Source organism: Chiloscyllium punctatum, chromosome 13 (genome assembly GCF_047496795.1).
Source record: "Chiloscyllium punctatum isolate Juve2018m chromosome 13, sChiPun1.3, whole genome shotgun sequence".
NCBI classification, from domain to species: Eukaryota; Metazoa; Chordata; class Chondrichthyes; order Orectolobiformes; family Hemiscylliidae; genus Chiloscyllium; species Chiloscyllium punctatum.
Genome location: NC_092751.1, coordinates 87,937,569 through 87,963,946, shown reverse-complemented (window position 1 = coordinate 87,963,946; position 26,378 = coordinate 87,937,569). Strand labels below are relative to the sequence as shown.

The following is a 26,378-nucleotide window of genomic DNA, read 5'->3' as shown; positions in this document are numbered from 1 at the left end:
GTGCAGGCTAGGTTGGGTTAGTCATGGGAAATGCAGAGTTACAGGCATAGGATGGGAGGGTGGGGTGCTCTTCGGAGGGTCGGTGTGAACTTAACAGGCCGAATGGACTGCTTCCTCACTGTAGGATTCTGTCAACAGCAGCCGCTGGGTGGTTCTCATACACTTCCGGAAAAACGGTTATTTCCCAATTTCAGGAATAGGTCCTGTTCGGGATCCGAGATTGCACCCTGGCTCCCGACCAGTCTTTTAGCCTACTTTGATTATTTCTGCAGACTGCTTGTCTTGACTTTCGGGCAGAAACGGAAGCAAAACCTGTATATCCATTAAGAAAGACTCCATCAGGGCGGGGCTCACAGCGGCGGTGACCTGCCTTTTCATTGGCGCATTGGAAGATGCTGCCAGACAGGACTGGTAGCTCCTGGAACTCCTCCTTTAGACAAGAGAAGCCAGTCTGGACAAAATTGTATGGCCACACCCATACACACCTATTCATCAGCTTTTATTAAAAAGAATCCTCAAATCAATCGCCAGATCTTGTTTCTTACTAAGACAGCGAAAGCAGAGAGTTGAGCTTACCTTGTATCTTCTGTGCAAATTATCTATAAACAAACACTTCTAATTTCGAAATTATGACTGCTAAGGGCGTATACAATGTAAGTAAATTGCATGGTTATATATTTTTTTCGGGCGCTTTACAAATTCAGATGCATTGCGTTTGAAGTGCACGACGGAAAAAACGTGTTTCACACCTCAGGGTTTGTTCATTTCCTCTGGTGCCCCAGTTTCAGTATCTCTTAGCCATCTCGTGTAAGTCACTCTTGCTATCTCAAATGGCAAATGATCCAAATTCAGCTGATTTCTCGCAGATGGATTGGAATATAAACTGGGAAGTCATCGACACCTCTCTCCCTTATATTAACATTGACACTTTGTAAATTTGTGCACACTGTTAATAGCCAACGGCTGAGTAAGACAGAACCCCTCTGAAGACCAGTATTATATCATTGTGAGGAGCAGCGTGCTGTGAATTTACAGTTTCAGAAATACCTGCGATAAATTACACTTGGTTTCTGGGCGTGGTCAAGTTACTCACAAATTGGGAACTACAAGAGTACTTCAGCTTCGGCTTCGGTTTTAACTTCATAGCACCGAATCGCGATTTTTTTTCCCCCCATACGCTCGGGATTTCTTTCGCCCTCATGGGTGAATGGCTGCAATTTCATCCAGCAAATTGTGTGTCCCCTTTCTAATGTCCATGGGCAGAACTTCCTGATTGAGCAGTTGTTCATTCTGTCACACCCAGTTTCCAAAAGAAAACAGGAACGTGATTGTTATACAGACTACTTCCGCACAGTTATCGGGACAGTTAATATTGTATATTTTCCACACAACCACACTATTTTGGTATGATCTGGAGGGTGCTAAATGCTCCAGTAACTAATGTAAGACCATAGTTAGAATGTTTACGAAATGCTAGGGTACTATACAAATGCAACGATCCACAAAAATTCTTAGAATATTCGAAATGCCTAGGTGTGATACTTTGACTGTCGGTGGAGCTCTATAACAATTAGAGAGACAAAGATAGGAGATACTACCTTAAATGATCTGGCCAATTGAATAAATTAATTATTCCCTTATTTTAAGAATTGGAATGATCTCCCCACTTGGCTTATATTTCTGTATTGAAATTGACTCCAACTCTTGAAGCTTATTGTGATAAACAGAAGCAGTTTATTTGCCCCAAAAGTATAACTGTTACCACACTAAGAGCAAGGGGGGAAAAAGGGGAACCCGACAAACCTGTTGTAGGAGCATTACTAGAACCTGCCATACACGTGATAATAATGGGCAGCCATCATGGATTTGCAACTTGTAACCCTGCATTTCCCATGGCTAATCCACATAGCCTGCACATTTCTGCGCACTATTTAGCATGGACAATCCACTTAACCTGCACATCTTTGGACTGTGGGAGGAAATCGGAGGACCTGCAGAAACAGGGGAATGCACAAACTCCACACAGACGGTCACTCAAGGGTGGAATCAAACCTAGATTCCTGGCGCTGAGGGGCAGCAGTGCTAACCACAGAGCCACTGTGCTGCCCACTTGGAGCAAATATAGTATAGTAAAGATAAGAATAATAGATGTACAGAGCTTCATGTGAGGTAGTTTGCAGGCAGCAGAGTTTTGAATGACCAAATTTCTGAAAGTAGGAGAGGCTGCTAGGAGTAGATTGCAATTGTTTGGATGTAATAAAAGGATGGCTGAGAGATCAGTGACAAATAAATGAGCAGAGTCCAGTGCTGCAGTGGAGATAGAAAAGGGCAGGTCTTGATGGTACACCCATTATATGGATATAAACTAATCTCAGAGTCAAATACGACACTGAAATTACAGATTCCCTGTAGAAAATAGTTCTGAGGAAAGGGCTGGAGTTGATGTCTAAGGCATGACATTGTGGCAGACACTGAAAAGAATACTCAGTCTTCAGTTGGAGTTATGCACCAATGGGAGAAGTAATTGCGGGTAACTGTCTGCCTTTAACTGGATAGGTAAGAATTGAATAGGTAACAGCAATCCAAGGCAGTTTATTGAGGAGAAATATGGGAGGAAAATAGTGTCAAAGATACAGACACTGAGAAGGATAAAGATATATTTCAGAGCTACATAGGATGTGTTCTGTGATTTTTGATACCGTGGTCAGGATAGAAACCCGATTGGGTAACTCATGGACTGCAGCAGTTCAAAAAGGCAATTCACCACCACCTTCTCAACTGGGGATGAGCAATAAATGCTGGCCCAGCCAGCAACACAATCATCCCATGAAAAGATATAATTTAAAAGATATAAAGTTACACAAAACATTTGTGCTGATTGGGAGCATGTTTAGAATGTTGGGGAGATAAAAAGAAAACAGTAATTGATGAGTACGATGGAAGTGAGGATGGGCTTTAATTTTCAAGGTCAGGAAGAATAGTGAAAGCAGGCAAATGTTTTCTCCAGAACCACCTCCTCACACCATGTCAGGGCCTAAACTGGACACAGTCTTCAACTGTGGCCATCTCAAAATCTTGCAAAGGATAATATTCCTGGACTAATTTAAGCAAAGAATATAACTTGAAGTCTTACCCATCTTCACAACGATCTGGTCATGCTGGTTATAGATTAATAAATAATCACTGCCCAGCCATTCTCTCTTACCATAACCTTTTATTTTCACCATAGTCATAAATAAAGACCAAATTTAAGGGGATTACTCTATTTTGAGTACTGTGGTTGAAATATGGGAACAAAATTTTTAAAATTTTCTTTACTCAATCACGGGATGAAGGCATCACTGGCTAGGCAGCATTTATTGCCCACCCTTAATTGCTCAGAGGGCAATGGGTGTGGAGTCACACATAGGCCAGACCAGGTAAGGATGGCATTTTCCCTAAAGGACATTAGTGAACCAGATGGGATTTTCTGACAATCAGCAAAGATTCATGTTCATTATTAGACTCTTATACTTATTGAATTCAAATTCCACCATCTGCTATGGCAGGATTTGAACCCAAGTCCCCAGAACATTATCTGGGTCTCTGGATTAACAATCCAGTAATAATATCACTAGGCCATCACCTAGGTGATGAAGAGGAAGAATCCTGAACTCATAACTTGTAATTTTTTTGAGAGACAAGTCCTTGGAAAGTTCTAAAATACAGTCCTATTGGACTCAAAACATTTATCTCGACAGATGCTGCCAGACATACAGAGTTTCTCCAACATCCTGTGGCTGTTTCAAGCTTCCAGTATCCATTTTGCTTTTATCCCCAAAATGTGTAACTCTTATGAAATTTGTGCAAAATGATCCATTGTTGAATGTTTCCATCTGAATCATCTTAAATTTCTTAATGAAATGATTGGTAAAATATTGTAACTATATTGTTCTTCCTTGTGCAGCCAAGAGCCACTGTCAAACCATATCCTGGCTTTAATGCATACCATGATGCAGAAAATCTTCGCAGTGCTATGAAAGGACTAGGTAACTGAAATTTTTCAATAAATATCTCTATTGCTATTGCATGATGGAACAGCGAGAACTGCATTGAGTAGCTGAAATGGAGTGGAGCAGGATGTCTGAGCCAAGCTCCTAGCTCCTTTTCCATACGCGCCATCTAATTTAGTTGCTTAAAGTCATTATGAATAGCTGTTGGTCCCATGTATATATAGTGCCCTTCCTTGATCTGTAAACTTTATCAATTTGATGCCATTGAATTCTGCGAGTAAAGTTCTGGATATTCACTCTCTGTGAAACAGGGGGAGATAGTTATGGTTGAAGATTATTTTTCTTTGAAAGAAAGGAAACGCCTTTAAAATTGCAAAACACAGAAAGATAATGGATGCATTCTTGCTGCATTCTTGTCTAAATTGATTTCCACAAAGATCCTTGACCCACTTAAGAATTTCAATGCTGCTGTTTGCTTATGCACCAGATAGATACGATTTAAGTCATGCTGCTGTGTTGAATGTGTCAACTAGGAAATCTCCCTGTACAGAAGATCTTTAGATCCAGAGAAAAAAATTCAATTATAGCTATTTAGAAAATGAAGTAATTTTTTAAAAATAGTGATAGTGTTTTTTTAAAAACATGGCTAAAACCAAAGGAGATGAACCATATTTAATATGTCGGCTTGTATATAATTTGCAAAAATGAAATCCCACTGGGATAGAAATAACGCATTGCTAACAAACTAGAATGGTTGGCAGGCTGGTCTACTGTCTGTTGGAGCTGATCCTATTGTTGTGTCTCATGGTTAGTGTGCCTTTCAGACCAGCTCATGATGTCATTGCTGCATCAAGTAATCTGAGGGTATAAATGTCTCCTCCGTCATCTTTTTATGTTGCTTTGTGTCACTTAACATGAGTCCAGACACTTGTGCCTGTAGATGTAATTATTGAATATAATAGTTACCTGTCATATGTGTCTAGCGAATTCATCCATAGCTAGTGTAATATTGAATATAAGATAATGGAAGCATTGCCTCACCAGATGTAACACACTTATGGAGGCAATGTTGCTTCACCAATGGCCAAATGTTGCCTTCTCTATCAAAAGAATTGGCTCCTTGTAAGCACAAGGAAGACACACATTAAAATGAAGTTGTAGATTTTGAGAGCTATGTTATGGGTGGATTTATTTAATGCTTGCCTCAAATCAAATACAACAAGCTGTTAAAATGTAACTCCTATTTTTTTTTGTTTGCCCCAGAAAGTTTTAAGAGGCATGTACACCTGGTTTCTTTTGTAAAGGTCTATTTACTTCATCATTGGGTTATGACAGCTTTGATGAAATAAAGAGGCGTTTCCCTGATTTAAATACAATATCTCCTTTGTCTGCATTTCTCACTGCAATTGTAGAATTTCCAGAATTTAGAATTAAAGCATTACAAGATGTTGGGTGGAGATCAGTTCTATTTCATTTAACAAAGTGACGTTGAGATTCCCATATTTAGAAGTAAACCACAGTTAATCTATTCACAAGTTTATTTAGACCAGTTGTTTATGTCATCTAATTCTTAGCACTATTTTCCATTGGGTTACATATGCATGGAGTTGCTTTAATGTAGTAATTGATAGATAATCTGCACTGTCCATGTTAGAACAGGTAAAAGTTAGAGAACAGAGATGAGGTATATAATTAATTATTACAGTGAAGATTGTTAGTTTGATACATTCAAGGCATTTAAGAACACAAAATCCAGTTTCTAATGCATGTCTCAGTATATCCTGTGTTTATGGAGTTTTAATTTTTCAATGATTGCAGCATATAATGAATTTTATTTTCAGTATAGGAAGATAAAACTAATGTAAACTAAAAGCTTACTTTTACTGGTAACAGAAAGTGAATACTGAAAACACAAACAATCCTTTGTCAATTATTTTGCTAACTATCATTCATTAGTTTCAATTGTTTAAAATATTTATGGTGCACTTAACTATTCAAATGCTTCATTTCTCGCTTCATGTATTAAGATTTTAAAAAGGAATTTGGAGTGCTTCAATTCCAATCTCTTGTGTACTTCCTATTTGCTATGTCCCATCATTGGTAGACAGAGCCTAAGCTCTGGAATTCTGCTCTCTAATCCTCTCTACCTCCAAACCCCTCTCTCCTCTTAAGATGCTCCTTTAAATCTACATCTGTGACCTTGTCACTGATCTAACATCTCCTCCTTGGGCTCATTGTCAAATTTTGTCTGATTATTCCCATAAAACACCTTTTTGTATGTGTTGGTACTCTACAGATGCTGTATAGGTGTAAGGAGTTAGAGATTAGTTTGATCCGCGCATCAAGAAAGAGGCAAGTTAATATTCCAGACAGAACCGAACATTTTGCATCAACAACACTGAGTTCTGAAGCTACTTAAATTGTTATTTGTCTCTGGTTACCATGGAAGGAATGCAATGATGATACCTTTTTGTATTCTGTGTGTATCTTGTAAATATTTTCTGTTCACAAGTTAACAAGATGCACCTGGAGTCATATCCTCAATGAAAGGAGCTGAACATTTCAGAATTTTATTAGAACTAAAATAACTTGTCAGCATTTCAATCTTGAAAATACTTGTGACCAGTTCAAGAGGAGAGTATTTTCTTGACAGACAGGAAAAGGGACATAGGATTTTAAGAAGTCTAAGATTGCAATAAATGTAATGTCAAGAATCAGAATTTTCTGGGTTCTCCCTGTTCTATAATAAGTTTCTTTGGTGTAGCATTTACAATCTCCTTTAGTGAATTTTGTTACGATACGGAGACAGACAAATCAGTATTTTTACCTCTGTATTTACAATACAGCACAATTAACCTGTCAAAGGCCACAAATAATCACTCCAATGGTTCTAAGCAGACTTTTGAAAAACCAAGCCAAGAGAAAATTAATTTCTAGACAATCATTTTGTATCTTAAACAAAAGACTTAACCACTGATTAAATAAAAATGACATTCGCAAAGAGTAAATTAAGCAATACGGTAAGTTGATTAATGTCTGCATTTTAAATTTGAATCGCGTTGTTTCAAGCCCTCATTCACACAAAAGATAGAAAAGGTAAACACAGTTAAATTAAATTTTAAAAATAACAAAACTGGCCAGATTACTAAAACGTCCTTCATGATATGTTGATTCACAAGCATAAATATGGACTTCTTAGCTATTTTTCTTGAAACGTTGATAAGGGCCACCCTCTCAGTTCACCCAGGTAAAGACAGCAATACTTCTAACTCGGTTTTCTGCTCTCTGGGTTTCTGGAAGTTAGTGTATCAAATTAGGCAAGGAACTTTCAAACCTTCATGCTGTCTCAGCAGCATTCCAGGGTCATCACTCAGAAAACATAGTTCAAGGCAAAAAAAACCTTAATTCTGGTTCTGCCATCTTAGGCTAATCAACTCCTCCATTATCTTGTGGGAAGCGTTCCTCGTTTAAGGATGTAAATTTTCTTTTGTTTCCAAGTGTGGGGCAGGCATGTTAGGTGGTGACAAACTTGCCACCCCACTGGCAAGAGAACCCATCCAGTCACCTGCCAGTCAGTTCATTTTAAGCATTGATGGGCACATATTTCCCCTTTTCACTGACTTCCACTGATGACCTTGGTTGCCAGAAGCTGCCAATATTCAGAAGCCAGCAGCTTCTGGGTCTTAGGGATAGTCAGTCAGGGCCTACTCCTGAAGAGATCCAGCAAAGAGAATGTTAGTTTTGTATTTTTTTTCAATGAGGCCTCAATTACCATTCAACAACTGCCATTTGCTTGAAAATAGGGCATCTTTCAGACTTGCTAGAACCAATTCCCAGGTACTTGACCTCAATAATGCCAACTTCTGTTTCACCACAGTGCCCTTCTCGGGGGGAGGGGGGGGGGGGTGGTTGCTGCGTCTGTTGAACCTTTTAATCAAGTCTCACCCAGCAATTAGCCTCAGAAGCAAGCAAAGCTTGTTTGGTCTGTTCTTCCCCTTTTAACATGGGCTGTCCTAAACCTCACCAGTCATTTCCAGCTCATAATTCAAAATTGCTAAAAATGAAAATTCAGTGAAAATTCTAACACCATAAAGCCACTTTTACTGGTAGATCCACTTTGGTGTGGATCCTCCTTCCCTGCATTTAAGTGAGTAAATATTGAATATCCTTACTGTTTGGGTTAACAAATGCTTTCCCCATTGCACTTTTGAGTATTAAAGACATGTTGGATCTTAACTTAGCTTTATTGATGTAATTTTATTTTTAGAAGTGTTTTGTCAGTTTCTTTTTAGTTTTTAAAGTTCACAAATATGATGCAAAGCTTTGCCTTGGAGAAGGCTAGAAGCGATATCACATTCCAGTTAACATCTGCACCTATATTTCACTATATATTTTGTAATACATTGCAAGATTTGATCTACAATGGAGCTTAATTTAAAATGCTCATTTGCACAGATACATTTATCAAAAGAATACAATTTTTCAAATATCCTAAACTGTTTTATTTGTATATTGTATAATTCTGTACTTCATTACTTTGTAAGTGAAATTACCATCCTACATTTTGCTATTCCGTGACCTCTAAAACAAAGCGTTCTTCAGAAAAGAAAATTGTCTTCTTAATCCACTCCCTGTAAGCTACACAAATAAAAAAAATCTTGTTTTGATGTTACTGCTGCTACCATAAATCAATGACGCGAGCAGATGGTTTACTCAAATTCCCAGCCTAAAAAGCAAACAAATTCTCTCATGTGTGGCTTTCGGCCTGAATAAACTCTGAAGAGTACTGTATTTTGTTTGAAGTACTTTGCAATATTCTTCATAAATCTTTCCTTTATTATATCAGATGTGACTTGCCTGGCAATTCTCTCACCTCTTGAATGCTGTACTGAGGGAGAACTGCACCATTGGAAGTACCTTGTTCAGAAGGGACATTAAAGGGAGGTTCTGTCTTTTGTGTCAAATGGTGTGTTGGGTCCAATGGCAATACAAGTCCTGGTGACCTGGCTAACAGCTATTGCTCATACAATATCATTTAGCAATTCTCACATCGATCTTTGTGGGAGCTTCCTGTGCACAGATTGCCTACAGATTGTTACATAAGTGACTACATTTCAGGATATAAGCTTCATCCCAGGACTTGATAGCCACAGAAGGTGTGTTCATACTCTGATTTATGAAATTGTAAATCCTTCCAACATGCCTAAGGCAGGAATGGGAGAGCATGTCAGCCAACTATCTGTCAAATCAGATAGCCTCAGGTTTCATCATATTCTAGGAATGGAAAACTGCACAATCATTCTATGTGCTTGCTTCATCTTCCACATGTTTCTAGATGCAGGAAACCTTCCTAGTTTAAGGATGTAAATTTCCCTTTTTTTTCCACCTAAGTGTCGGGGTGTCAAGCATGCCATCCCCCACTGGCAAGAGAACTCATCCAACCACCCGCCAGCCAGCTCATTTTAAGCATTGATGGGTGTATGTAGGTGTATCTCCCCCTATCACTGAAGTCAACTGATGATCCAGGTCACCAGAAGCTGCCAGTGTTCAGAAACCAGCAGCTTTTGGGTTCTACGGCCTACTCCTCAAGATCTAGTAGCAAGAATGTATGGTTTTTTTTACATTTTGATCTGTGGGGTACAGTTTGTGGTGAGAATGTTCCAAACAGATTGGATGCAGGGACAGGAGGATCACTTATCAAGACCACCCATTTGCCACCCCTTCCCTGCCTCCATTCATGTCTCTAGTTTCCCCTACTTAAAACTTCATGACTACTTCATAGCCTTAATTGCTTGCAAGTCAATAGAACTCCCCAATGGACCTGCTCATCCAGCTCAAAATTGTTGATGTGGTGAGAAGGGGTTAGGTTTTCCTCTAGGACCAACTCGCTTCATTATTTTCCCTACTCTGTACTTCCACGAAATGGGAAAATTAAGCCCTTAAGTGTATTAGAACATCTCTTCACTTTATCGTTCTCTTTGATAACTCTTACTCAATGAAGAGAACATGATTCCTAAATATACAAAGGACTATTTATAGTTCATGCAGCCATCCTATTTTCTCTTTCCATTCTCTATCTATCCATCCACAAGGGCAAATTGGTTCCATGGGTACTTATCTCACCAGAAGCTGTCATTTTGTTTGGATAGTCTGAGCAGGAACACCTGGTGGATGAGTTGCCATCAATGGCAAACATCACCTTTCCATGAAGATCAATGATGAAGCCTGGGGAAAAAAGTCTCCATTGCAAGTCTATTGCTTCAATGGTATATCTGTAAAAAAGAAATGTAATTGGAATTTTTAATATGATGCTAAATTCCTTGTTAATTCACCAGGAACTGATGAAGATGAAATTATCGATATTTTGACAACTCGCACCAATCTTCAACGACAGAAAATAATTGAAGCATTTAAAGCAAGTTATGATCAGGTAATGAACATCACTTAATACTTTCTAGGCACTTATGTGCTTGAGAGAAAAAACATTATTTCTGACTGTATAAAGATAACTTTGTCCAATAGATGATGAAATTTTTTAAAATCAGAATTGCTACCTTCCTAACAGATCAGAAACATCAATAGAAAGTGGAGTTTAAATACTATAGTGCATGCTTTGTTTAATCTTTTCTTTAAAATATGGATTTATTTTGTCAATGAAACAAATACGTTGTCCTTACAATGAAGTATAACAACTGATGTCTATTTAACCTAATTACATTACACCATGCAAAAGCAGGAAGTCTATTGTCCTTTAGTTAGGAACAATCCTATATTAGATAGTGAGATAAATTTAGGATAGGTTAAGGTCTTGTAGCAAGTTGAGATTTTGAAGATTGGCTTTCAACTACACAATATCTTAATATGGGTCAGCAAGCATAGGATAAACTTGACATTGTTAGGACATGGCCAACATGAAGTTTTTGGATGGCCTCCAGTTTACAGACAATAAAGTATAAGAGGTCAGCTGGTCGTTGTAATAGTCAAGGGGGAGGAGATAGCCGAGTGATATTATTGCTGGACTATTAATCCTGAGTCTCAGCTAATGTTCTGGGGACGCGGATTTAAATCCTGCCATGGCAGATGGTGGAATTTGAATTCAATTTAAAACCTGAAATTAAGAGTCTAATGATGACGATATGTCAATTGTCAGAAAACCCATCTAGGGAATCTCCAAATTATCTAGGGAATGTCCTTTAGGGAAGGAAACTGCCACCCTTACCTGGTCTGGCCTACATCTAACTCCAGACTCACAGTAATGTGGTTGACTCTTAACCGCCCTCTGGACAATTAGGGATGGGCAATGAATGCTGGCCTGGCCAGCGACATCCTCATCCCATGAATGAACAAAGAAAGTCTAGAGGTGACAAAGACATTAATGAAGGTTTTAGCAAGAGCAGCAGAAATGTTATGGTGCTGAATGTAATAGATCTTAGCAATGGCACAGCTGTGCTCGAAGTCCAGTTTCCAGCTGTCAAGAGGTTGTAGTTTAAATGTACAGCAAATTGAAGGGAGAGTATGACAATGAGACTCGCATCCACCGAATCGAAAGGAGAGGGTGTTGATTGTTGTAATTCTATGCTATAAGGTGATCACTAAGATGATTGCTACAGAAGTTGTGAAATATATTCAATTGCATCTCCACCCCATGGCCTTGAAACTCTTAAAAGCAAGTCACAACAGAACTTTGAGTACCATTCTGTACTTTTTCTATTGTGTTGAATAATGTGTAACGAAATTTTACAATAGAGCCTAATTGATGAATTGAAATCGGAGCTCGGAGGGTACTTTGAATGTGTGGTTGAAGGTCTAATGCTGACTCCTGGAAAATTTGATGCAAAGGAAATGGCAAATGCGATGGAAGTAAGTCATAGCTATCCTTTTTTTTTAGTTTGGCCTTTTAAGTACCAAAAATGTGTAAATACTGAACCAAATGCTTACTTGACAAGATAGTATCTTCTAAGGCAACCATATCAGCAAGAAACAACCAAGCCTACAGGATAGCTGGAATAAACAGCTGAGTTTCTTACTTTCAATTATGAATCTGTGGTAAGCCATCTCCTCATCTCCTAGTCCCCATTCCAACAGGCTGCTAGTGCTATCTGCAGTCACCAACTGCTTCCCCACCCTGTAATCCCTATAGGACTAAATTTATCCACAACCCCTACAATCCTCATAGCTAGCCCTCTTTCTCCTTTTCTTAGGCTCCTCCTGCAGCTTTATTTCTATTTGAATGACAGCCAATACTGGGGGTTTCTTTGGATTTTTTTCTAATGTTGGCAAGGTAAATATCCTGTTTCAGTGTCTAGGCCAACGTGCTTTTTGTGTCATCACTATTGAATGGGAAAGGCCATTGGGCACTTTATTGGCATTATTTTCACAGCAAGAATTCGGCCTGCTGTTGTTGGCTGTGTTTAATGGAAATGTGTGAACAGCAGATAAAGGTTAAAATCTGACACTGTAAAGGTCAAATAGTCTGCTAGCACTTGGTGTCTAGGTTGAACTTTGACACCAGTTGGGCCGAATTTTCAGCTGAGGTCAAAGACAGGAGTGGCTGAAATTTAGCTCCACTTACCAATATGTCAGTTTCATGAATTTATCCTATGGATAGGTACATGAATAGGATGGGTATAGAGGAATATGGGACAAGTGCTGGCAAATGGGATTAGGTTAATTTATAACTGATCGGCATGAACGAGTTGGACTGAAGGGTCTGTTTACGTGCTGTACAGCTCTGATTGTTTCTGGTCCACACTTACACAATGAGTACCCAGTCAAATTGATTATGTGCTTCAGTTATTAATCCCAGTGAAAGGAGGCTGACTAGGATTTTTCAATCAATCTCCAGATTCATGGCAGGGACCAATGGTGCTGTCTGGAGAGAGGTGTGGAGTGACAGGCTAGAAGTCCAGCAATTGCACCAGTTTTATGACCAGTTCCTAGGCGAGGGTTCTTGAATGTATTACAATACTAGGTGAGGTATTGCAAATGGCCAAGTCCCTCCTGGGTGGGGAGGAATGAATCACCTCTCCTCCTTTACCCAGCAGCCCCTTCAGTTGGTTGCAATAAAATTAGTTAAAAAGGATCCCCTCCCTTGTCTCTCCAATCAAGTGTCTTTGTTTTTAGCCAATTTAATCAGTCTGTCTTGAGTTAACAAAATATTCTGTTTATAGACATTTAATGCAATATACTTCTCATGTTGAATCTGTGTGCACATGAATAAAAAAATACATATTGAAAGATATGTAAACTAACTTCTGGGACACTTGTGAAGCTTAGAAAGCTTGAGGAGTCGATGTTGAGATATTTGGCTATGCAGGTGGATTAAATTCTTTAGTCCTGTTTCCTTTTAGACATCTTGCTGACAGCCCTCAGAGAGAGAGAAACTTTTACCTACACTGTAGGGGTGATTAGTCATTGATTCTTCATTTTTGACTTTCACAGCACAGTAGCACATAAACTAAGCTAGCACTGACATGTACCTCAGCAAATTATCATGAACCAGATTTCACAATGGCTCTTAACCCCTGAACCCTGTGTACTGTTGAAAAATGCAAACATCTCTCTTGTCCAGACTGCTGCATTTATTTCTATCGCACTCCCAGTCTGAGAATCTGACAGGAGATGACAGGTCAGTTTGTAATGCATATCTCTCTTTGATGCTTCTTTGACACTTTCAGGTGTGATGTTCTTAACAAGCAGTGAAATTTACATCCACAATCATACTTTGTCTGCATCTCTTCTTTCAAAAAAATGTTCCACTTGAATACCTGTGGTCATATTGATATTGAGGTTATGATCTGTGGTCATGACACAAGACCTAAAGGCATTCCCTGTCTACCTGGGTGAAAGAAAAGTTGTGAGCAACTCTGTGGAGGAATGTCTCTCTCCTGAAACCCCCTCCCCCTCTTTTTTTTGCAGTAGTACCAAATGTACTATTTTTCATTAGTTAAAGATTTTGACATTTACTTGATTTGTATTGTGGTTAGTCTATCTTTCAAATGACTCTACAGTGGTCATTCTCAGTAGCCCTGACATGTGCTATTAAACCGTGACTCAACTTCATTGAAAGAGGGCTTCCTTGTTGAATCACCTTTTACCTTTGCTTACCATTTCATAACCTGCTGCTACAGTCAAGCTGGAAAGTTTCTAATTGGCCAACCAGCTTCAAAAGTCTAGGCACTGCCCTTAATTGGGCAGGGAATTAGTCAGTAAATGCCAATTAAAGGGACTCCACCTCTCTGAAAATCCCAACAAATGACTCCTCTTTTGGAGGTAAGTACTCATCCTGGAAAAATACAATTGTCTATTTCCTGCCCTGGGGCCAATATGACCCCTGCTTGAGATGGTAGAAAGTCAGTATGTGAGTAGAACCCTATCCTGGCATGAGATGTAGCCTGGAAAATAGGTTTAAAACAATTCTTGCATTTTCTTTATTATCTTCCTAAGATTGTAATGTGCAAATTGAGGTATATTGAAGACCCAACAGAATTATAGCTAACTGATTACCACAAGATGAAAAATTGTGGCAAGATGTATCATAATGTTTAGCAAAGGTGAAAGGTTAAAGGTTTATACACATAGTTGTGTAACATTTTTAGGATGAGGTTGTTACAGATCAGATCAAATTCCCCTCAAAAATAGATCAAGGAGAAAGCTTAGACAAAGACTTTTTATTTTATTTAAAGCCAAGTGCAAGGCACTGTATTCCAGATATGATCCAATTGGTCCACGACTGGGCTTGAAGCAAAACGCACTTTATTCTTACAACATAATTAAAACACAGACAAAAAGAATTGGCATAACTTTAACTCTACTGAAATGCTTAACAAAATTTTATATTATTTAACTACCAGTCATCAACTGTTCCAATATGTGGCATCCCATCAACACACCCTTGGCAAAGGCAAATTCAGCCAAACAGATTTTCCTCAAATGCTATCTTTGCTCCAGTCCAGGAGAAAAGAACATGCAAAGAAACAATGTAGCAGCAGAGAGAGAACTCAAGCTTTTAGCTGCAGCAGAGAGAGAGCTGCATTTATCAGCTTCAACAGCCAGCTCCAAACCCCTGACTGAAAGCAAAACTAAAACCCTGGATCTGTGTGAGACTGACACCACGCACTCGTGTTTCTTGTGTCTAATTTTTAAAAAAATTCAACAAGCACAATGCTGTTTACCCACTGCTTCTGAAGCAGATATTCTGACACCACTGTGGCAACACCTCTCTGCAAGAGAAACAGCATAGAACAAATCCCTTCTAAAGGCACAGTGCCAACACAAAGTTTAATTTTCTATATTTAAATTTGATTGAGATCATGGTGTATGTGGTTAGAATTTTTTTTGTTTACTAGGGTGCTGGAACTGATGAGCCTGTCCTAGTAGAAATTCTTGCTACACGGACCACCCAACAACTTTGGGCACTTGCTGAAGCCTACCAATCAGGTAAAATATTTACTTTAATTCTAATGTTGATGGGAGCTGTCATTGTAACTGGGAATCACTGTAAATATTCCAAGTCCATGCTTCAGATTTGAATGCTTTTCCTTCCACCAATTCCATCCATTACCAGTTGCTGTATTTGTATTTTTCTCACCCTCATCATCTTTCTTTCTTTCTCGCCCTTCCTAATACCTTTCCCTCCAAGCCACTCACCATCCTGTTTTAAAATTCCTTCAATGTCACTGGGTCAAAATTGTGGAAATGCCTTTTTCGAGGCATTATGAGTGTACCTACACCAAATGAACTGCACCACCACCTCTAAGGCAACTATGAATGGACAGTAAATCCTGGCCCAGCCAATGACACTAACATCCTGTGAGGAACCTTTGTCACCAGAAACCTATTCTATTACTATATTCAGCATTTGTATTTTGTAAAAATAACTTTGACTTTAGGGGCATTTGGCATGAATTTAATTCTATTGTTAAGATTATTGATTAAGTGAATCTAATTATTACAAGTTCTCTATCTAGTTTTGGAGTCATACAGCATGGAAATAGATTCTTCAGTCTAACCAGTCCATGCCGACCCTAATCCCAAACTAAACTAGTCTCATTTGCCTGTGCTTGGCCCATATCCCTCCAAACATATTGAAATGTATTTTAAATGTTGTAATTGTAGCTGCATCCACCACTTCCTCTGGAAGTTCATTCCACATGCAAGTCACCCTGTGTTTAAAAAAAAATTCCCCTCATGTCTTTTTTTAAATCTTTCTCTTTTCATGTTAAAAATATGCCCTCTAGTTTTGAAATCTGGAAATACCCAGTTCTCCTGGTGTGAGTTATACAATTTTGGAGTCAATTTGTTAAATTGCTGAGTTGGTATACTAAGGTTTAACTGTAAATGAATGGAACAAATGACAGTTCTGCTGTACTAGATCATATTTTACTGATGGATTTTACGGTTTCTTTTATAGCATTTTTTTCTTTTAATATGCGAGGTTTCCGCTAACACTAACTATGACACACTAGATTTAGAGGAAGTTGGTAGGATATGTTCCTTTCCTGTTACTGTGTGTGTGCATTTGAACGAAATGCAAAAGGAAGTGTGAAAGTTCAGAATGTGATCAAGAGGAAAGAGGAGATACTCGCATGATTCTAGAAAATAATTCCGAATCCGAATAAGGAATATATGACTGTTTCCTACCATCTGTGTTTTCTCTTGGAAGAATTTTGAGGATGTTGATATTGAATCCACTTAAAACCAGCTGACCTTCCATCCTTGAGGCCAAGAAATATTTCTGTACTAAATTAAAACCATGACAAAAATAGTCAAAGTTGTTCTGAGTACTTAGCTTCTATATTTCATAAGTTAGGATTTATTAGCACTTGATTGCTGAAAGATAATGCACTTTGTTGTTAAGGACAGTTTGCAAGAATTACTATGTATTGGCAATACTTGCAAACTGTGCAGACAAGAACAAAATGAAAAGTTTAACTTTTTTTGTTTAACAATTTCAAACGTTATTGGGTTGTTTGCAAAATCTTCAATATAAATAGCGTGTTTTACAATTAAATTTTGTCTTTTACTTATACAGGGTCCTTCAGTTGGTATTGACAATAGTTTAAGACTTGCCCACTTTTTAAAAATGATTTTGCCAGATTCAGCAAAACTTTATGTCTAGAAGCATAGAAACATGGAAACTAGGTGCAGGAACAGACCTTTGGAGACTGTACCACCATTCAATATGAACATCACCATTCAATATGAACACCACCATTCAATGTGCCTAGATGAAGGTCAAGTGTAATCTGAACGTCATTGGTGATATACATTTTAGACATCAATTCTTCTGTTTGTGTTAACTAATGTGAGCTTCTCCATTTTAAACAAAAAACATCTAGTGTCCCAGAAGTATGTGTTCAAGGTATTTAATTAATTAATGTCCTCTGTCTGCATATTCTTCAAAATTTAATTGCATACCACAAACAGACTTCCCTCAAAACATTATAGCACACTAACGATATTTCAAACCAAACAGGCGAAGAATAAAGGACTGCCCACTTTTTTTTTGTGCACCACATGGTGGTGTGATATAATGTGTCATTGGCCTAGTAATACAAAGGCCCAGGTTAACACTCTTGGATATGGTTTTAGATGCCGCTATATTGTGTGGGATTAGAATAATGGTACCATTGTTGAACTAGCAATCCAATCAATGAGAGTAAGGGGGAAAACTGGCAGTCATAGCTGGCACAAAGAAAATGGTAATGGAATTCAGTCATCTCAGCTCAAGGATATCTCTGTCATTTTCTCAGTAATGTTCCATGTCCAACCATCTTCAGCTACTTTACCTTCCCTCCATCATAAGTTCAGAGTGGGGATGACTACACAATATTCAGCACTATTTGTGACTCCTCAGATATTGAAATAGTCCATGGCCAAATGCAATAAGACGTAGATGATAACCAGGCTTGGGCCAAGAAGTAGCAATTAACATTGATGGCATACAAATGCCAGGCAATGACCATCTTGAACAAGAGAATCTAACATCAACATTGGAAGGTAACACCATTACAGAATCCCCAAATATCAACAACCTTCGGGTTACCATTGACTGGAAACTGAATTTGACTAACCACATAAACATTTGTGGCTACAAGAGCAAGTCAGGGACCAGGGCTCCTATAGTGAGTGACTCATCTCCTGACTCCCCAAAGCCTGTCTACCATCTAAAAAGCACAAGTCAGGAGTGTGATGGAATACTCCCCACTTGCCTGGATGAGTGCAGTACCAACACGCTCAAGAAACTTGACACCATCCAGAACAAAGCAGCTTGCCTGACTGGTATCAAAACCACAAGCATCCACTTCCTCCACCAATAATCAATTGCAGCGATATGTATCATCTACAAGCTGCACTGGAGAAATTTCCAAAGGCTCCTAAGATATTGCCTTCCAAACCCATGATCACTACTAGAAGGACAAGACAGCAGATACATGGAAACATCATCACGTTTTCCTCCAAGCCAATCAACATCCTAATTTGGAAATATAGATTAGAATAGATTCCCTACAGTGTGGAAAAAGGCCCTTTGGCCCAACAAGTCCTCACCGACTCTGCAAAGAGTATCCCACCCATACCCCTCTGATTAACACTACGGGCAATTTAGCATGGCCAATTCACCTAACCTGCACATCTTTAGACTGTGGGAGGAAACCGGAGCACCCAGCGGAAACCCACGCAGACACGGGGAGAATGTACAAACTCCACACAGACAGTCGCCCAAGGCTGGAATTGGACCTGGGACCCTGGTGCTGTGAGGCAGCAGTGCTAACCACTGAGCCACCATGCCACCCCTATAGTATCGTTCGCTCAATGTGATTGGGATAAAATCCTAGCGTTCCCTTCCTCATGGATTGTGGGTCTACATGGACTGCAGCAATTCAAGGAGGCAGCTCACCATCACCTTATCAAGGCCATTTAGGCTTAGGCAATAAATGCTGCCCCAGCCAGTATACCCACATCCCATGACTGAAACATATTTTTAAAGAATGCCAGTTGATGGTTCTAGCTTCTAATCCCACCACAGCAGGTAGTGGAATTTGAATTCAGTAAAATCTGGAAAATATTATCTAATGATTGTGAGATGATTGTTATCCTTTTTGAGGAAGAATATCTACTATCCTAATATTCTAGGACCTCCAATTGACCTTTTGTACCGAAATCTGACAGTTAATGACTTGCGGGGTTTAGATCAGAGTGGTGCTGGAAAAGCCCGGCAGGTCAGGCAGCATTCAAGGAGCAGGAAAATCGACGTTTCGGGCAAAAGCCCTTCATCATCTATCCATTTTATCTTGGAGATTTTTTTCCCCTTTCTAACATTCCACTTGTCATCAACAAGATCAGTATTACCCCTTTTCTCTTTCAGTCACACTTTTGTTACATATGTTGCCCCACAGAGTATGTATATAATATTCAATGGGCAGACTGTTTTCAAAATAATCTTTTTGTAGAATTTTTCCCCCCAACATATATGACCAGTAAAACTCCATATCTGTTACTTCTACCGGAGTCAGTATTTCCAGAGCTAAAGTAATTTTTACTCTTTTCATTTATTCTGAACTTCCCAGACCAAGAAAAAACATTTGCCATTTTCACTCATCAAGAATATTGTAAAAGGAGCTCCACTCAAACATCCATCTGGGTGATTGACAAGTTAACTGTCATGAAAAGTGACTAATTTCAGAGATAAAAATTCCACAACACCAGGTTACAGTCTAACAGGTTTAATTGGAAGCACACTAGCTTTCGGAGCGACGCTCCTTCATCAGGTGGTAGTGGAGGGCTCAATCCTAACACACAGAATTTATAGCAAAACTTTACAGCGTGATGTAACTGAAATTATACATTGAAAAATTGATTGTCTGTTAAGCCTTTCATCTGTTAGAATACTAACACAGTACCGTTAGTACTGTGATTGTGTTGTGTGATTTTTAACTTTGTACACCCCAGTCCAACACCGGCATCTCCAAATCATAATTTCAGAGAGTCATACAGCTCGGAAACAGACCCTTCAGTCTGACCAGTTCACACCAACCGTGTTCACAAACTAAACTAGTCCCACCTGCCTGCATTTGGCCCAAATCCCTCCAAATCTTTCCTATTCAAGACCATATTCAAATGTCTTTTAAATGTTGTAACTGTATCTGCATCCACCACTTTCTTTGGCAATTCTCTTCACACATGAACCACTCACATTCTTTTTTAAATCTTTCTCCTCTCATCTTCTAAATATAGCTCCTAGTTTTGAACTCCCCCATCCGAGGGAGAAGACCCTTGTCATTCATCTTATCTATGCATCTCATGATTTTATAAACATCAATAAGATCACCCCTCAATTTCCTATGCTCCAGTGAGAAAAGTCTCCGTTGTTCCAGTCAATTTTTATATCTCAAACCCTCCATTCTCCACAACATCTTGGTAAATCTTTTCTGAACCTTCTCCAGTTTAATAATATCCTTCCTATAACAGGGTGACCAAACTGGATGCAGTATTCCAGAAGAAGTCTCACCAATGTCCTATACAATCTCCTACATCACAACTCCTACACTCAAAAGTCTGAACAATGAGGCCTGTATGTTAAATGCCTTCTTAACAACCCTGTCCACCTGTGAAGCAAACTACAAAGAACTATGTACCTGTACCTGAACCTCCAGATTTCTCTGTTCTACAACACTACCCAGGGCCCTACCATTGATTTTATGTCGTGTCCTTGTTTGTATTACTAAAATGCAATATCTCACACTTATCCAAATTAAACTGTATCTGCCCCTCTTCAGACCACAATTTCATATCCTTTAGCACCCAAAAGTCTGAAAATTTGAGTAAAGAGTTGTGTTTAATTTTTTAAAAACACATTATTTGTTCTATGGCTCTTGTGTGTTCCAGCATCATAATTTGTTCCAATACATTAGGACTAGCATCTAATCTTGTCTAAGTACCTAGCCAGTTCAACTGTCCAAACCTCAACTGTCACCTAATCTTAACTATTCCTGTTTCGTTTCTAAATGGGACATCATTTGATTGTGAAGATCTAGCACAATTTATTGTAATACGATTAATGTTTTCTGTGTTTTAACTTAAAGAAGATGAGGTCAGGGGCAACCTTTATGTCTAAGCCAATATATTTAAAGGACTTTCAATCCTAAATTCCTCATGAACCTTGTTTATGAAGTGCTGAAATTCCACAGGTCGAAGTGGTTAAGTTGCTTCAAAAAATACTTCTTTCTGATCTTTTTTTCCCTGCAATAATTTTGTTTTAGTTAATGGACCTACATTCCAAAGAACATATGGCCAACACAGCTAAGAAAAATTTGAAGATTGGTTTTCCTTCCGCGAGGGAATCCACTCCAACATTTTGATTTCTAAGTCACTCTTGGAAACCTTAAAGTATGTGTCTTGCTTAGTCTTAAGTTCCAGTTGGGAGGATTTTTTTCCATCTATGACAATCGCTAGGCTGTCCTCTATCTGGCACTTTGAGTAGACACCAAATTCCTTCCAATTATCCAATTTTTTTTTTGTTTCACTTTTCTCTTAATGACTGAACTTAAATTTTTACGCAGCTACCAAAACATCCTGTTAAAAGGGCTTCTGTGTCTGATAGTATTTTTTGATTGTTCTGTTGCATAATCTTGTCAAGCAATGGACTACACTTGGACCTCTGTCTCTCCCTGGATTTTTGCTAGTAGGACTAGAGACGCTGTCTATCTGATCAAGCACTTCTTTCATTTCTGTATGTATGTTTTCCACCCTAAGAGCCACTCCCAGATCTATTTTGGGAAGAAGCACTAAACTTTCTTGTTTTCCACTGTTTTTGCTCACTGAATTCTTTCAACCTATAGGTTTGCTTATCCATTATCTTGCACATTTAGCAAATCTTGCAGCTTGCCAATATCACTGCCTACTGTCGCAGCCACAATTGCATTCCTCCATTCACAGATCCATTCACACAATATGTATGTGATCTGAATCCACCATCCAGGCAATTGTCCTCCAGATCTCATAGTCCTGTCTGATGTGTCAGTATAATTCTGCCTATTGCCACCTGGCCATTGATCTATCACATTTTGCTCATCATAACTGTCAAAACCATGCATATATGAGATATGTGGTGCCTCATCAACTATTGACTAGTCAGGTTCCAAAATATTATCAACCTCAATTGACCATAGTGAATGGACCTTCAATAGTTTGGTTACTTTGTTGGTGAGGCATTCTCTACAAGCACTCCCACCTTACCGAAACACCTTCGCCAATCTCCTGTTTTTACTAAACCCTGATGATTAAAGTCTTATGATAACTTTGAGTTCCAAATTTTCTAAGATTTAATTCTTGACGACTGCCATTCTCCCTACATGTAAAGCTGTCAATTGTGCAGAAAAGTTGTAGTCCCTTAATCAATCAACACCCTCTATCTCCAATTACTTAACTATAACAACATAACTAACATTTATTTTTCTCAGTTGATTGATAGGTTTTCATAAACTAATCTCCTTGGACCTCTTGAAGTTACTGATTTGAATAGCATCTGGACAAATACTGTCTAGTTATCATTTTGTTTCTGATGTAAAGGGGCTGCAGGATTGTCCAGTGCTTTTAACGGAGGCAGTGATGATTGATTTTTTTTCCTTTCTACTTGCATGCATACTATACGCCTCACTTGCTGCTTTCTGTTGCATGCTGAGTTCCATCCTCACCAAAACTGAGCTTATACTGACCAGGAAAGGATAGGCATCCCAGGTCTTTTTCTTCCTTGACAATTAGAGGGCTGACAGCTAACCTAAAAGGTGTTCAGAATTACAGCAGGTATTAAGTCAGAGATATTGTTACACTTGAAGAGCAAAACTAGAGGTTATCATTTAACAAAAACCTAATAGCAAAAACCTCTGCTCAGCAGGTTGTGAAAATGTGGAAATCACTACCCCACTAAGTGTCTGAGGCAAATTAGAGAGGGTGTATTAAAGAGCAGTAGAGGTCAGTATATGAGGTGGGAGGAAAGGGAGAATTAGATGAAAATCAGTAGGCATCAATTCAGCATAAACTCGAGCATGGATTTATATCTGAATGGCCTGTTTCTGTGCACTGTATTCAGTGTAGTATTGGGTTGCAGGCATAGGCACTGAGGAAATTAAAATGATTCCATCTGATAACAAGGTAAATGGAGGCTTTAACAAAACTGGAATGTTGAAGTCAACATTCAATTACACCATTGCATTACACAGTCAAATCTCAGTTGCGAGCTATTACTAAGGAAAAGGAGTAATTTGCCTGAATTTTCAACATGTATTTTGTGCTTTTGCATATATAGATATTCCTGCTTGGCTTTATACATTACAGAAGTAAATCCAGCATTTTCACCTTGCCCAATGAAAACAATTCTTTTTATCAGAATGAACAGTATTCGTCATTTCTTTTTGTTCCATAGAGAACGCTTCAAGTTTAAAGGATGATCTCAAGTCAGAGAATTCCGGTGACTTCGAGGAACTTTTAGTGTCCCTGCTGAAGGTTAGTGTGGTTTGTATTCATGGCAATCCATTCCTGAGAATCATAAATTCACTTCATATTTTCACAAAATTCTTAACAGTGTAGAAGGAAACCATTCAGCCCATCATGTCTGTACTTGCTCTCTGAATGAACATTACGGTTCAGTGTGATTTCCCCTGGCTTTTCCCCAAAACCCTGAATATTGCATGCCTTAGTTGAACCACAGTTCCAGGCAACATGTTCCAGACCTTAACTACTCATTGTGTGTAAGAGCTGTCTTCTCGCATTCACATTTGCTTCTTTTGCAAATGATCTTCTATCTGTGCCCTCTCATTGTTAATCCTTTCATTACTTTTATTATATTGGTTATAATTTGAGACCTCATTATAACTAAAGGTATCTCTGGCTTTCAGCAAAGTACCATAATTTAAGAAATTATTTCATAATGATAAAAAAAATGAAGATTGCGTTCCTTCTCATAACCATCTAATGTAATACCAGTGTGTGGAGCCTAGGTGGTCCTTGGTTGTCGTTATGTTCATTGACAAATCAGGACAATAGCAAGATTCTGTTTTTGACTTGAGGAAGAAATCAGGCATGTAAAGATAATAAAAAGAAAGAATAACTAAAGTGAGTATGGAACCCTTGGAGAATTGATAATGGTGAATAGAGAAATAATGTTAAACTAATATTTCATTGCTATTCACAGTGGAGGACACTATAAACGTCCCAAAATTACCAGATAAGCAAGGTGCTAATGGGAGGACAGATCTTGTAACAGTCTCTATCATGAAGGTCAAAGTATTTGACAAATTAACAAGACTGAAGAGAGACAAATTGCCAAAATGTGATGGCCTGCACCAAAGAGTTAGAGATAATGGAGGCATTAGTTGGAATATTGCAGAACTCACTGAATTCTTTGTAGTTCCAATGGATTGGAAAGTTGCTAATATGTTAGCCCTGTTCAACAAAGAAGAGAGACAGAAAGCGATAGACTGGAGGCCAGTTAGCCTAACATCTGTCATTGGGAAAATACTAGTGTTCATTATTACAGAAGAAGTCGCAGGACATTTAGAAAGGCTTAACCCAGCAAACAGTGACAACATGGCTTGGTGAAAGGGAAATCATGTTTGACTAATTTGTTGGATTTCTTTGATTATATAACAACTATAGTTGATAATGGGGAAACCAGTAGATGTATTTGGATTTCCAGAAGGCCTTCTGTAAGGTGCCATATAGAATGTGGGAGGTCATGGTATTGGGTATGATGTATTAGCATGCACTGTGGATTGATTAGATTACTTACAGTGTGGAAACAGGCCCTTCGGCCCGACAAGTCCACACCAACCCGCCGAAGCGCAACCCACCCATTCCCCTACATTTGCCCCTTTACCTAACACTACAGGCAATTTAAAATGGCCAATTCACCTGGCCTGCACATCTTTGGACTGTGGGAGGAAACCGGAGCACCCGGAGGAAACCCACACAGACACTGGGAGAATGTGCAAACTCCACACAGTCAGTTGCCTGGTTAATACACAGAAGACATAATTGGGATTAATAAGTCTTGGATGTAGGTTTGCTCACTGAGCTGGAAGGTTCGTTTTCAGACGTTTCATCACCATACTAGGTAACATCATCAGTGAACCTCCCATAAGTCTTTCTCAGGCTGAAAAGAGCAATTTAAGGCTCAGTCCTAAGGCCTCAGTTATTTACCGATGATATGAATGACTTGTATAGGGAAGCAGAGTGTAACGTATCAAATTTACTACCAATACAAAAATAGGTGAAAAGGCATGTTGTGATGAGGAATGTTCAAATGGATATAGATAAGTTGAGTGAATGGGCAAAAACTCAGTGGATGGAGTTTAATGTGAAAAGTTATGCATTTTGAAGAATCAAAAGTCAGACTTATTTAAATGGAGATAGAGATTCCAAAAAAAGGTGTAGCACAGAGGACTCTAAACTTAATATGCAGGTGCAGCATGGACGGCAGATGGGATTTTGGCTTCTTATTGCTGGGGGAATAGAGTAACTGTATTGAGAGTTGATGAGGCTGGAGTTGTGCATAATCTTGATGTTTGTATTTGACTAAAGATATACTGGCATTGGAGGCAGTTCAAAAGAGATTCACTAGACTGATTCATGGGATAGTTGACTTGCCAAGAACTGCTCAACAGATTGGACATTTATTTGTTAGAGATTTGAAGAATGAGGGGTGATCTTGTTGAAACATACAAGATTCTGGGGATGGGCGGGAGGATCTTGATAGGAAAGGTGTTCCCACTAATGAGGGAATTTCAAACCAGTGGACTTAGTTACAGAATAAGGACTATTCACTTAAAATTGAAATGCTAGGAATTTCTTCTCCTCATGGGTGTGAACATCTGGAATTCTCTTCTCTTACCCAGAGAGCTGTGGAAGCCAGATCACTGGAAATAGTTAAAGGAGGTTGTTAGATATTTGATATATCAAAGAGTTGAGGTTTGTCAGGAGTTGAAATGAAAGAGGAGATGAGAAAGTGGCAGATAAGCCATAATCTTGTTGAAGGATGGAGCAGGTTTGCTGGGAAGGGTTGGATTTGGGGGAGGTGGGGGGGGGGTGCTGCTGGTTGGCCCAATTTCTTATGTTCTTATATGATAAGGGACAAACATGCAAAGAAGAAAACATGTGATTCTTTTTTTAAAAATCTAGAGCCACAACAGTTTAATAACTGTACTTTAACCATCTGGTAAGATTCTTGTACAATTGCTGTCATTTTAATGCAGTAATTTTACATTCAAAACATTTGTGTTTTCCTTGTCAGGGTAAGCGTGATGAAAGTTGCCATGTGGATGAAGATCTTGCAAATCAAGATGCTAAAGTAAGCTGTCTTTTATATCGCTATGGAAACAAACTCTTTGG

At 38.8% G+C, this 26,378-nt stretch overlaps 1 protein-coding gene across 2 annotated transcripts in view; it reads left to right on the top strand.

Moving 5' to 3' along the window:
- The window catches only part of LOC140484622 (annexin A4-like), a 97,454-nt gene that overhangs the window by 44,565 nt on the left and 26,511 nt on the right, over positions 1 to 26,378 (top strand). The window contains exons 1-7 of one of the 2 annotated variants that reach the window (XM_072583143.1): positions 430 to 653; positions 3,947 to 4,028; positions 10,328 to 10,422; positions 11,739 to 11,852; positions 15,341 to 15,431; positions 23,416 to 23,495; positions 26,281 to 26,337. In XM_072583143.1, coding sequence (XP_072439244.1) covers positions 630 to 653; positions 3,947 to 4,028; positions 10,328 to 10,422; positions 11,739 to 11,852; positions 15,341 to 15,431; positions 23,416 to 23,495; positions 26,281 to 26,337 — 543 coding nt within the window. In that variant the 5' untranslated portion in view covers positions 430 to 629. Of the gene's footprint in view, positions 1 to 429; positions 654 to 3,946; positions 4,029 to 10,327; positions 10,423 to 11,738; positions 11,853 to 15,340; positions 15,432 to 23,415; positions 23,496 to 26,280; positions 26,338 to 26,378 lie in introns of those variants that run through there. The other variant, XM_072583144.1, reaches the window with a different exon arrangement.